Raw genomic sequence first — 13,602 nt, 5'->3', positions numbered from 1 at the left:
AGTCATTTGTTTTTGTTAGTAGTTTCTTTTAAATATGCTAGTTTTTGTTTAAGATGTTAGTTCTTATTTTTTCCAGAGCTGTGTTCGCTTATATTTTCAGTCCTCAAATACTGATTTTGAATGTTATTTCGCAAGGAGTATGGAGTGGTTGGTTAGTTGAAATGGAGGAAGATATACCTCAACAACAGCCTTTTCATACAATTTCCTTTCAGCACTTGGTCAAGAGGAGGGGCAGTAATTTCTGAGTGGGAGTACCATTCAGAAACAATCATTTCTGCCTGCTGTCTTACAGCCCTCACGCGCACAAGGGACCAGNCCAGGACCAGAAAGGCCAGCTTCTACTCCTCTTTTCTGGGTCAGCTTTCTCCACCTGCCACCCTGCGTGGCATAGACACAGGTAACGTCTGCTTCTCTTCCCCCAGATCTCTGTTATCTGAGCGTCCTACTCGTGCCACTTATAAAGAAGAGATTCTGGGAAAAAAGATTCTAGGAAGGTGGCATTTGATTATAAATGGCTTGGCGTGAATATGGGAGTGATAGAAAAGCATTTTCTACTGATTATGTTAGAACTGCATCCTGTAAAGGATGTGAAAACTGTAGGAAAACATTTGTGGAAAGTTGTTTTCTTTTTCTTGCTACACTGTGACTTTTGCTTTGTGTTGAATGATGTACATATTATCCACCCTAAAGGGCTGTATAATGGAAAAGACTCCTTTTCCTTAGGAAATTAGGGAAAATGTGATTAAGTTTAGAAAATTTTGTAAACTAATAAAAATTTAAAGAGAATATAGTTACATGTGCAATTTGTTTTCCATATTATCTGTTTCTTTTCACATGACTCATATAAGAAGCAAGGTAAAATTGAAAGCTTTAGTATTTAATAATTTCCTTATATTGCTATCCATTAAGAGATTGAATCTTTTATAGATATTAACTAATGGCTGCCTGCTGACAAAATTTATTTTCTAGAGGCTTCTCTGGCAATATACACTAGAAAGTTATTTCCAAAATTCAAATACAGGTGGAATCTTTTGGGATTAAAAATACAGGCGACTTAAATACTAAAATAAATAAATAAATAAAAATAAAAATACAGGCGACTGAGCTTCAACGGAGAGATTTTTACTCAGCACATCTTGCACAGGGTATTGGAGTCTGGATTGTTCACCAATCTGCGATGTTAACCTTTAATAATTCTTTGCAGATGGTGTATGGGTTGCAGTTTGGGAAACTTCTGGCAGAGGTATGTCATAATTGAAAATAATGCAAGAACTTTTACATATTTATATGTAGATCTGAACATGTGTAATAAGGCCTTTTTAAAGCAAGATATTTATATTTTTTCAGAATTCCTAAAATAGAATTTTCATTTTTTCAGTTGATGGTTTTAAAGTGTCTCAGTGATTTATACTGGTGCCAGTTTTGCCCAACATTTGTATATGTATGTTGAACATTTTGAGCTAAATTGGCTGGGTGAATAGGACCCAGCCTATTCAATCTATTGGGAGATTAAAAAAACTCTTTCCTTATTTTGTAATAATGATGTCAGTAATCACTAGGAATATAAATGAGTTTAACAGAAGTATTGAAAGTTTTCCTTTTCTTATATAAATCAGGCTTAGTCCACATGCTTTGCACACTTGAAGGAGTTAAACACACATTCACACTTATAAATACACACGCAAGCCTCTAGGTATGTCCCTGGTACGTTTCCACAGCCTGACATTTTAATTTTTCTTTTGACAGAAATCATCCTGTTGTGAGGTTTTAATGCAAAACATAGTTCCCTTCTTACTGTAGAGATGAGCAATGAGCAAGTGATTTATTCCACCCTGAGATTTCTTCGGTCTCCTTCAGAGTCACCAAATAGATTAAGGCCAGGTGGGACTCAAAGGCCTGGGAAAACTGATGACACAGGTAATATGTCTTAAGCATCTCTTAAGGATTGTCAAACTTTGACATTTGAAAAAGGTTCCTGCCTGTCCTTCAGGTTCTCAAATGGTAAAGGAAACCATAATGGTGTAGAGTGGCAGAACAANAAGATAAATGTAATATTGTCTAGGGAAAAATAGGATTGATGAAAAAGAAAGGACCGTTGATTTCTAGACTCTTCTAAGGATAGACCCCCAATCACATTTCTAGCCTCATAATATCCACTGTTGGCTACCAATTCCTCAAGAATAATGACTGCTTTTTCCTTCCTCTTCATGGTTAGTTGAGATCCCAGGAAGGAGTATACACGTCAGTGTGGATTCTTATAAATGTGTATTATGTCTATTGCCATCAGTGCTTTTTTCTTAAACTTGGTTGAATTTTTTCATTGACTTATAGTTGGCACACAGTGTATGTGAGTTTCAGGTGTAGAGCATAGCGCTTGGACAACTCTATACGTTACGCCACCTGTGCCATCTGTAGGGGAAGTGCTTTTAAAATCCTAGAGGACTGTTCTTGTGTGTAGGTTTTCTACGATGGGTGTATGGCATCAGAAATCTGAGACTTTAAAACTGTAATTACTAGGTTCCAAATTTAAATCAATTTGTATGATATATTTCTCTAAAATTTTTAGAGAAGATTGTCTCTTTGTTTCAAATGGTATCCCAGGTTAAGGTTGGTAGTGAGCAAGGCTCTGTCCCCAGTGATTTCCCTTCTCTATTTAAATGGAGTTTTCAGTGCCCTGGCATCTCATTTCAGTGATTCTTGGGATCCTGTGTTTGCTACTATTNATAAATCAGGCTCAGTCCACATGCTTTGGGCACTTGAAGGAGTTAAACACACATTCACATTTACAGATACACACGCAAGCCTCTAGGTATGTCCCTGGTATGTTTCCACAGCCTGACATTTTAATTTTTCTTTTGACAGAAATCATCCTGTTGTGAGGTTTTANAGTCTGAATAACAGCAGTGACTGCTAGTTGCGCAGATACTAACTGCACTCCATTAACTGTTCCCTGGCCATCATCAGGGAATGTCCCAGACATGTCACAGTGTCATTTTCATTTTACTCACCTATTCCGATGCCTCTGCAGTTTAATGAGCTGTCCCGTTCTGTACAATACATGGTAGCATTCNTGGTCTCCTTCAGAGTCACCAAATAGATTGACGCCAATTGGGACTCAAAGGTCTGGGAAAACTGATGACTCAGGTAACATGTCTTAAGCATCTCTTATGGGTTGTTAACCTTTGACATTTGAAAAAAAGTTCCTGTTTGTCCTTCAGATTCTCAAATGGAAATAAGAAACCATATGGTGTAGAGTAGCAGAGTCTTTTTTTTTTTTAAGTTTATGAGATTGGAGAAATTAATGAATTGTTTTGTTTGCAAAGCTAATAAAATGTTTTTATTCGAATTTGGTCAAGAGGATTTTGTGAGGCTTTTTTGTTTGTTTGTTTGTTTAAAGATTTTATTTATTTATTTGACAGAGAGAGACAGCCAGCGAGAGAGGGTACACAGGCAGGGGGAGTGGGAGAGGAAGAAGCAGGCTCTCAGCGGAGGAGCCTGATGCGGGGCTCGATCCCAGAATGCCAGGATCATGCCCTGAGCCTAAGGCAGATGCTTAAGGACTGCACCACCCAGACGCCCCTTTTGTGAGGCTTTTAAAAGTACAGGACAGATTAGAGTCTCAAGAAAACAGTGCATTTCCTAGAAAGATAAAGGACTCAGAACTGCTTGAAAAAAGAAAATATTTGTTAGAAACAATGTTTTTATTCAGACAAAATATATTTAAGGTGTCATAAATATTTATCAAACCTTAATTGGCAATGAAGAAACAGAAGAGTATTCAAAAGGAACATTCCTTTTTTTCTGTTCTCTTTTCTTTTCTTCCTCTTTGCCTTTAAATATTGTCACAAACTCTAAATTGAGAATAACTTTTACTGTTTTAATTTGGTGACAATCAGAGATAGAATGTTCAGACCCAGGACCTCAAAAGTAGGAAGATAAATGTAATATTGTCTAGGGAAAAATAGGATTGATGAAAAAGAAAGGACCGTTGATTTCTAGACTCTTCTAAGGATAGACCCCCAATCACATTTCTAGCCTCATAATATCCACTGTTGGCTACCAATTCCTCAAGAATAATGACTGCTTTTTCCTTCCTCTTCATGGTTAGTTGAGATCCCAGGAAGGAGTATACACGTCAGTGTGGATTCTTATAAATGTGTATTATGTCTATTGCCATCAGTGCTTTTTTCTTAAACTTGGTTGAATTTTTTCATTGACTTATAGTTGGCACACAGTGTATGTGAGTTTCAGGTGTAGAGCATAGCGCTTGGACAACTCTATACGTTACGCCACCTGTGCCATCTGTAGGGGAAGTGCTTTTAAAATCCTAGAGGACTGTTCTTGTGTGTAGGTTTTCTACGATGGGTGTATGGCATCAGAAATCTGAGACTTTAAAACTGTAATTACTAGGTTCCAAATTTAAATCAATTTGTATGATATATTTCTCTAAAATTTTTAGAGAAGATTGTCTCTTTGTTTCAAATGGTATCCCAGGTTAAGGTTGGTAGTGAGCAAGGCTCTGTCCCCAGTGATTTCCCTTCTCTATTTAAATGGAGTTTTCAGTGCCCTGGCATCTCATTTCAGTGATTCTTGGGATCCTGTGTTTGCTACTATTGGTGACAGTTGCCGTGTTGAGGATAAAAAGTAAGTAAAATACATGCTTCAAGTCTGAATAACAGCAGTGACTGCTAGTTGCGCAGATACTAACTGCACTCCATTAACTGTTCCCTGGCCATCATCAGGGAATGTCCCAGACATGTCACAGTGTCATTTTCATTTTACTCACCTATTCCGATGCCTCTGCAGTTTAATGAGCTGTCCCGTTCTGTACAATACATGGTAGCATTCCTTCAGGTACAGGACCTAGTCATATCATGCTTTCTGAGCTTAATCATTGTGAATTTAGATACACAGTCTTCGAGAAACACTTGTTCAAAAGAAATTATGACTTTCTCTTGATTTTTTCCAAGCATGTAATGAGGATATAGTTTAGTAAAAATATAGATTTTATGCGTGGTCATTAGATGATCTTGAATTCAACTTTTATCTTTTATTTGCATTTCTTGTCATCTTTAGAGAAAATCACTACCATGTGGCACCCAGATAAATGTACATATTTATGTCTTCCTCTCTTTTCTCCTGTGGGTATTCCAGGTACTCCAATAACAATGATGCTGTTACTTCATGTTTCTTAGTGCAGATTTTCATACTCAGAAGATGTGTTGCTAAGTGTTGTTTGACTGGTTTTTACTCTGGTACCTATTTAAAATTATGTGGTAACTGTTAAAAAGAAACTGAACTGAATGGTATGGTGTTACCATCATAATTTTATTCAGATATCTTACTGTATTTATTCTACGTGGAAGTTGCTAATAGCAGGAAGTTTGATGTTTCCATTTGTATGGTCAGTTTATTGAGGTGTTACTTTCTAAATGTCACATTAGCCATTTTAAGTAATGAAATGGGTTGGTTGTCGAAGTGAGACATTTTCTTTTGTCTTCAATTTTAACATTCAGGCATTGTGAGTACTTTTGTATTATATCTATGCTATTAATTTTAGTTTTTCAGTATATTCAAGAAAACCATCAGCAGAGGGAAGAGATACGAAACCTGACTCGAGAGCACCACATTTTGCAAAATGACAGCTACTTAAAGGAGCGACTTTTGACAAATAAGACTTTAGAATATAACATTCTGAAAAATGAATGGCTTCAGCAGAAGGAACAGGATTTACTGTTTGCAGATAGGACGTATCAGAGAGAAAATGAAGGTATGAAGGGCATCTTGCATGAATGATTGCATGATTTGCCGTTATTTCTTCCCCTTCCAGAAGCCTTGAGGCCTAACAGGCAGGCTTATGACATGTGCTAGTGGTCTAGGTTTACTACACAACTTTCCATTTGTACCTCTGAGATGTAACATGAGTGTTTGGGTTGCCTGGGTCAGATGTGAGACTGAGACCCCAGGAGTCGTGTTGGGATTAATAGAGTTCTGTATCTGTCCAAACTCAGTGGCTGTTCCTGCATTGGTACTGCTCCTAGAAGGTGAAATAGTATGTTGGTTTCCCTGAAAACGTAGATTATTTTGGACGTGGGGGCAAATTAGACACTCCACTTTGTGGTTGACATAAAAAATGGAGGCTATTAGTAAAAATATATTAAGGCTATATGGGCACGAGGCATTTTATTTGGATGCTCTCGTAAAGGTAATTGTGTTTCTGTTTCCATTCTGCCTTGACCACAGGTATTTGGTCTGTACACTCTCTGTAGTACTTCTGCCAGGTTTGCTGAGGTGTTGATGTTTGTGTGACTCTGTGTGATAAAACCCTTAAAACACTGAAGAGATAAGAATATTAAATCTCATACAATAAAATCTGTTATGCAAATGATGGAACAAATGGACCTGGTTAATCCATAAGTATTAAATATTTGTTTAGGATTTGGGGTTTGCAAAAAGATTTTCATACTAATATCATTTAGATATGGTAGCAGGAATTTATCTTCTGTATTATTAAAGAATCAATAGTATTTTAAAAAATTGGTACATTATGAAATATATGAGGAAAAGAAAAAATTCCAAAGAATCATGTTTCTTTTATTTAGAAGGCATTCCAGAATCTTTTTAAAAATTTACTTTATTATTTAAAAAACAGCTTTATTTAGGTATTATGAATATGTGAAATATTGCACATGTATGTAATTTGACAAGTTTGGACATAAGCAAATATCTGTAAAGTCATCCACAATTAGAATAATAGACATATCCATTACCTCCCAAGGCTTTCCCATGTCTTTTGTTTTGGGGGAGGGGATGTGAAGAACACTTAACTTGAAATCTACCCTTTTAACAAGTTTTTAAGTGCACAATTCAGTATTGTTAACCACAGGCAGTATATTGTACAGCAGATCTGTAGAAGTTAGTCATCTTGCATAACTGAAGCTACATCCCCATTGAACAAAAGCTCCTCATTTCCCCCTCCCCCAGTCCCTGGCAACTACCTTCCACTTATGTTTCCCTGAGTTTGATTTTTTTTGTACTTCGTATAAGTGGAATCTCCCAGTATTTGTCCTTCTGTGATTGGCTTATTTCACTTAGTATAATACCCCCAAGATTAATCCAGGCTGTCACATATGACAGGATTTCCTTCTTTTTAAGGAGGAATAGTATTCTATTCTATGTATATACCACATTGTCTTTATCCATTCATCCATCGATGGACACTTGGGTTGTTTCCTTATCTTGGCTGTTGTGAATAATGCTTCAGTGAATCTAGGAGATATATCTCTTGGCATTCCAGNCACATCCGCATTGAACAAAAGCTCCTCATTTCCCCCTCCCCCAGTCCCTGGCAACTACCTTCCACTTATGTTTCCCTGAGTTTGATTTTTTTTGTACTTCGTATAAGTGGAATCTCCCAGTATTTGTCCTTCTGTGATTGGCTTATTTCACTTAGTATAATACCCCCAAGATTAATCCAGGCTGTCACATATGACAGGATTTCCTTCTTTTTAAGGAGGAATAGTATTCTATTCTATGTATATACCACATTGTCTTTATCCATTCATCCATCGATGGACACTTGGGTTGTTTCCTTATCTTGGCTGTTGTGAATAATGCTTCAGTGAATCTAGGAGATATATCTCTTGGCATTCCAGAATCTTGATGAACCTAATATTATCATTATTGATAGTCATTAAGATTTTATTTAATTTTAGAGGGCTGATAAGTATATTGCTCTGTTTAACAGAATACCAGATTATGTTTCACTTTATACGTTGTAGGCAAACTCTGTGAAAACCGCCTGTCCTATCGTGGAATAAAGTATTATTATTTTATTCCTGAAAGTCAAAACTGGAACGGATGTAAACAGACTTGCCAAAGTTATAATTCATCTCTTTTGAAGATAAATGATGAAGATGAACTGGTATCGTGGACTGTTACATTCACTTTTATTTTCCTAACTATGACTCATGCATGGACCCAAGATATTGAGAACGAGGGGTGGCTAGAAGGAGGGACCTTCAGTTATTCTCTGTGTTGTGTCTGTTAAGTGAGCAAAAATTGTGTAGGTAGGAAAGGTAAGGGTTCTGGAAAACCCTGCCTACTAATAGGCATATATGATCTTGCTACTTTCTAAGCATTCACTATGTATTATTTATCATGATGACCATTATTATTTCCAAAATGGAAACCCCCTTGAAGATTCAGTTTAGGTCTTTGCATCATTTCCTTTTCTAAGGTGTGTGCAGGAGAACAGCTCACTGAGCAGCATGCCTCTCCTTCAATGGAGCCCTTAACCCTTTGGTATATGCAGCCTGGAAGCAGTGGTTATTTATCCTTGCGAGGTGGCAACTAAGAACCTGGAGGAACCTAATCCAGTGGGTGCTATTAGGAATCCAGGAGCCAGATTGGCTGCGATCAGGCAAATCCAGTTCTGCCACCTGTTACCTGGGTGACCTCGGGTGAATACTTGCCCTCTGGATCTGTTTTTCCATCTGCAGAAAGGAGATAATAATGAGGAATATAAATATGATAACAGTTTTACAAATTAGCCTCATGGTGATTTTCATGGCAGCCATGGGTAACTTTTCTTGATCAATATTCTCATATATTGTATAGTGATGTCTGTCTTTCCAAAGGAATTGTAAAAAGGGAAAATGAAGTGACAACAATTTCAAAATTATCTTTTAAGTTTATTACTAGTAAAAACTATCCACACACAAAATGTTTTTGACAGGGAAATATTTTGAAAGATCAGCCTAAAACCTCTATGTAGCCCTTAGGAAAACAATACATTTATATGCAAATCTAATAGATGTTTTAAGTCACAACATAAAAGAATTTATGATATCAAGTCATAAAATAATGTTTGTTTGTTGCAGTAAAACTCACTTAAATTTAAACCTATATTTTAAAATACATTCAGCCATTTAATCAGATGATGTATAAAATGTCTCTTTGCTATATTGCATTTTTTGACCTAGTAAATATTTCCAAATACTGCCTTTTTTCCCTTCACCCCTTCCAACTACTAAACTTCCGCAAGCCTTTCTCTAATGAGGCACAACATCCCACATATAGTTGTTAGTGTAATAAATTTACTGTGATGATTCCTTTTCTCGTTTAGTAATAAGTGATGATCACTTTCCACACCATTAAATATTTTTCTGTAGCATAATTTTGAGTAGTTTTGTAGTGACAGATATTATTTAATAAGTCTAATGTTAGATATTCAGATTTAAAATGTTTTTATTTTTTAAATAATCCTTGAGACTGTGAGGCATTTTTAACATTAGTGCATAATCTTTGAGGAAAAACTTACCTTGGACATAAAAGCATGAGGATGGAGGGGAGGGAGGGTTTTCTAGGAAGTAGAGATGAAGGATGGTGTGGTGTATAGCAGAGTAGTGTCCAAAGACACAGCTGGGACCTTCACCTTCCTCCTTCTCATTCATCTAACAGGTGGAGCTAGTCACATATGTTTTGCTTCCTTACAGGCCTTTATTCAACCCCAAACTTATAGGAATAACTACTGGATTGGGTTATCATATGATGATAGAGAACAAAAATGGAAATGGATTGACACTGGCCCACCTTTCGGGATGTAAGTCTCTGGAATGCATTCAAGTTCCAACGTTGGTGTTGGGATTGGGAAGATTGTATCTAAAAAGAATCTTCTCTTATGTCATATGGTTTTCACACTAGACGTCATTGGTAAGAATAAGTAGAATGATGAAGAAGATGTTTTAGGGAGTATAAATAAAAAGGAAGAGGAATGTCATGCAGATTATGAACAAAATTTGATGCTAAGCACATGCCCGTAAGTATGCATTATGAGGTACACCAAATAAACCCAAATCATAAAGTGATATGAAGGGATTGGACCATCCTGACTGAGCTATAGTATCCCTCCCACAGTCACAAGATAAGTATTTCAGGATCCCCAACTTCATTTGAAACTTCTTTATAGGTGGTCCCTGACTGACAATGGTTTGAGTTACAATTTCTCTACTTCACAATGGTGTGAAATCAACATCCATTCAGTAGAAACTGTACTTTGGATTTTTAATTTGATCTTTCCCTGGGCTGGTGTTGTGCAGTATGATCTTCTGCTGTGACGCTGGGTGGTGGCAGCTGGAGCTCCTGGTGAGACACGTGATCACAAGTGTCAACAACCCAGTACACTTGCAACGGTCCTCTACCCATGTGACCATTCTGGTTTTCACTTTGGTATAGTATTCAGTAAATCCCATGAGATGCTCAGCACGTTGTTATAAGATGGGCTTTGTGTTAGATGATTTTGTCTAAGTGTGCTGATCCTATTTAAGGTACACTAGTCTAAGCTAGTAGGGTGGGTATGTAACATGCATTGTTGACTTATGGTATTTTCAATTTGTGTTGGGTTTATCAGGACATAACACCATCAATCAGTATATTATTAGTTTTTATTATTTATAAATACAAATATAAGTGAGTTATAGACACACACATGCATACATATATACGTATGCCTTCACTGTAGTTTTTTTGGGGGGATTGTTTTTTGTTTCTTTGTTTGTTTAACTAATCTCTATATGCAATGTGGGGCTCAAACTCATGACCTTGAGATCAAGAGTCACATGCTCTTCCAACTGAGCCATACAGGCATCCCCATAGTTTTATTTTGAAGTGCAGTATTTTGTAATCTCTTGGGTTTCCATTTAGTTATAATCTTCTGTTAAAGTGTTCAATGATTTTTTAAAAAAAATCTTAACTTTTATCCTTTTTATTTCTAGGAATTCTGGTTTAAGTTTTAAAATCTTGCTAGCTACAATTTCAAGCTGTCTTTTATTTCTTAAAAGATATCAAACATCCTTTTATATTTGGTATCTGATAATTCTAATATTTGAAGTTTTATGGGTGTACTCTATAGTTTCTGCTGGCCTGTGTTGATTTTCTTGGTAGTGTATAGTAATTTTTTTTTTGAGCTGCTGTGGAGATTATTTGAGGACTGAGATGAAGGTGGCTGCAAACTTAGAAGAGATGTCATGCAGGAAATTACCTTGATACAGTCATAGCGTGTGAGTACACATCCAGGCAAATGCCTCAGAGGTACAGAACAGAAACGTTCACAGGCCAACTGAAGATGCTCAATTTGTATAGTTAATTAAAGCAACTTGGACCAAGTAGCCCGAAGCAAGGGGAAAGAAATGGGGTAGCTTGTTACCTGAGATGGGATAGGATCAGTTATCACACTCAGGACAAGGTCAGGTGGGTGAAAGGATCGCCTGAATCCTGGGTTACATAGTCTTCAGATGGCCTGACTCTTCTGCACCCCCTTTCCTGATAGTGGTGTGGTTTCTAGGGCATCAGTTGAGTTTTGAGTAAGGGGGCCCAACAAACGGAAGGCTCTATGGCCAGCATACACATTTTCTCTAGTGGGGAGATGCGGGAGCGTGTAAGCCCTGGGAGAGCGGCAGCTTTTCAGTGAACCTGAGGAGCAGCTATGGATTTTATTTGTGTTTGTTAGGCAGAGGGGCCAGTATGAGTGTCAGCCTGTAGGGGGTGAATTTAAGACCTTATGGATGTAAGTATCTATGTGCATGATGTATATTTTGAGTGAGACATGTAGTGTCACTAGGTTCTTTCTTCCTTTCCTATGTTGGGCATGCTCTACTTACAGTATCTATACCTGACACATCTCCAAGGTTACTAACTTCCTCTTCTGTACATATTGAACACATCTCATGCTCTTGCCCATGCCTCCCAAACTACTTAGTTTCATTTATTTTCCTTTTTATTTATTTATTATTTATTTTCTGTAGGAGATTTGGATATTCAAATAATGCAGCAAATACAAATGGCATGAGGGATAGTTGGTAATTTTGGATTCTTAGGTGGGATTATTCATTTTCTCTTCTGCTTAAGTCTAGGGTTCAAGACTGCTGCAGGGTAGTTTCATTGAAGATACATCTTTAGGGTCTCAACTCTTTGTAGGTTGCCTTCCATATAGAAGCTTGAGTGGAATTCATATTTAATCTACTGTATCAATTAAGGGAAAAAAAGACTTCAGTCCTTCATTTACCCTACTGGGTTCCCACCTTTACTTAACCTCAACCTGAGCATGAATTTGCTTCTTGCCAGCTCATAAATTAATTCAGGAAGTTTTTAACTTTTTAAGGTTTTATTTATGAGATACAGCAAGAGCGAGAGTGAGTGAGAGAGAAACAGGCTCTCCACTGAGCAGGGAACCTGACTTGGGGCTTGATCTCAGGACCCTGGGATCATGACCTGAGCTGAAGGAAGACACTTAACTGACTGAATCACCCAGACATCCCTAAACAGTTGACCATGTGTGTTTTCTATTCACAGTAACTATACATTCATGAGTTCTTCTGGAAGAGGACAATGTGCATTTTTAAGCTCAACAAGAACAACACCTACTGAGTGCTCTAAGGCCTACAGTTGTATCTGTGAGGGGAGAATTGATGATGTTGTCTCTGCCCACTTCAATAGTTACAAGAACAAAAGGTGAAATGGAACCTGTCATTGTTTGTTTGTTTCTGTGATAATTTGTGAATACTTACACTATTGTTTTTTCTAGTAGGTCTGAGTTTACTGTGGAAACAGAGATGAGTGGGAAAAGGAAGGAAATGTTCTTTTGGACAATGATTTAAGAGATCAGATGCCATCTGTCTTCTTCTTTTTTTTTTTTTTTTTGAAGATTTTGTTTATTTATTCGACAGAGAGAGAGCCAGCCAGCGAGAGAGGGAACACAAGCAGGGGGAGTGGGAGAGGAAGAAGCAGGCTCATAGTGGAAGAGCCTGACGTGGGGCTAGATCTCAGAACGCTGGGATGACGCCTGGAGCCGAAGGCAGAGGCTTAACTGCTGTGGCACCCAGGCGCCCCTACCATCTGTCTTCTTGAGGAAGAGTGCCTGCCTTTGTTTTGGAGAGCAGTTTCCCCTCTCTTTAATGGCCCTGAGAATTTCCCTTTCTTTTTCCCTGAACCACCCATACAACCAATTAGACAACTCTGATAGCCTGGTCTTTTCCTTATTAATAGCCTGGGTTTTCTTATGAATAGGATAAGTTGGATAAATCATTTCAATAGCCTCCAGGCTTGAGAGATGGCACAACTAAGAACTAAAAAATAGTTATTTTTCCTCCCCTCCCCCATCTAGATAATCACCTCTCATTAAAATGGTTTTACCTTGCTATAACTTCATACTTCCTCAATAGTTGAAACAGTAGTATGTAAAAACTCTCCTATAACCCTTGCACATCATTACCGTTTGTTAATATTTTGTTCCTTCTGTGCTTACAGTTCTCCTCTCTCCTTCTCCCCTACTCCCTTACTGTTCTGTTTGATAATAAATGAAGGACCTTATGTCGCTTCTAAATATTTTATAAGAACAAGTATTTTGTCTTGTATAACCATGGTAATATTATCAAAATCAGGAAATTTAGCATTGATAAAGTACTGTGATTTCATCTATAACCCATATACAGATTTTGTCAACTGTCCTTGATAATGTCATTATAGATATTTTCCTGCAAGTGCAGGATCATGTGACCCATTTAGTTGTGATGTCACTTTAGTCTCTTTTAATCTCGTTGAATT

The 13,602-nt window shown here is 37.3% G+C and overlaps 1 protein-coding gene across 1 annotated transcript in view; it reads left to right on the top strand.

The window, feature by feature from the left end:
• Window positions 1-13,602, top strand: part of LOC105241797 (killer cell lectin-like receptor 2) — a 91,890-nt gene that overhangs the window by 552 nt on the left and 77,736 nt on the right. Inside the window, exons 2-9 of the mRNA XM_034645986.1 lie at window positions 213-397; window positions 1,205-1,243; window positions 3,085-3,144; window positions 4,585-4,644; window positions 5,561-5,770; window positions 7,782-7,924; window positions 9,498-9,604; window positions 12,352-12,510. Of these exons, the coding sequence (XP_034501877.1) occupies window positions 213-397; window positions 1,205-1,243; window positions 3,085-3,144; window positions 4,585-4,644; window positions 5,561-5,770; window positions 7,782-7,924; window positions 9,498-9,604; window positions 12,352-12,510 (963 nt within the window). The remainder of the gene's footprint in view (window positions 1-212; window positions 398-1,204; window positions 1,244-3,084; window positions 3,145-4,584; window positions 4,645-5,560; window positions 5,771-7,781; window positions 7,925-9,497; window positions 9,605-12,351; window positions 12,511-13,602) is intronic.

This window comes from Ailuropoda melanoleuca, chromosome 16 (genome assembly GCF_002007445.2).
Source record: "Ailuropoda melanoleuca isolate Jingjing chromosome 16, ASM200744v2, whole genome shotgun sequence".
Lineage (NCBI taxonomy): Eukaryota > Metazoa > Chordata > Mammalia > Carnivora > Ursidae > Ailuropoda > Ailuropoda melanoleuca.
This window is presented reverse-complemented; position numbering and strand designations above follow the sequence as displayed.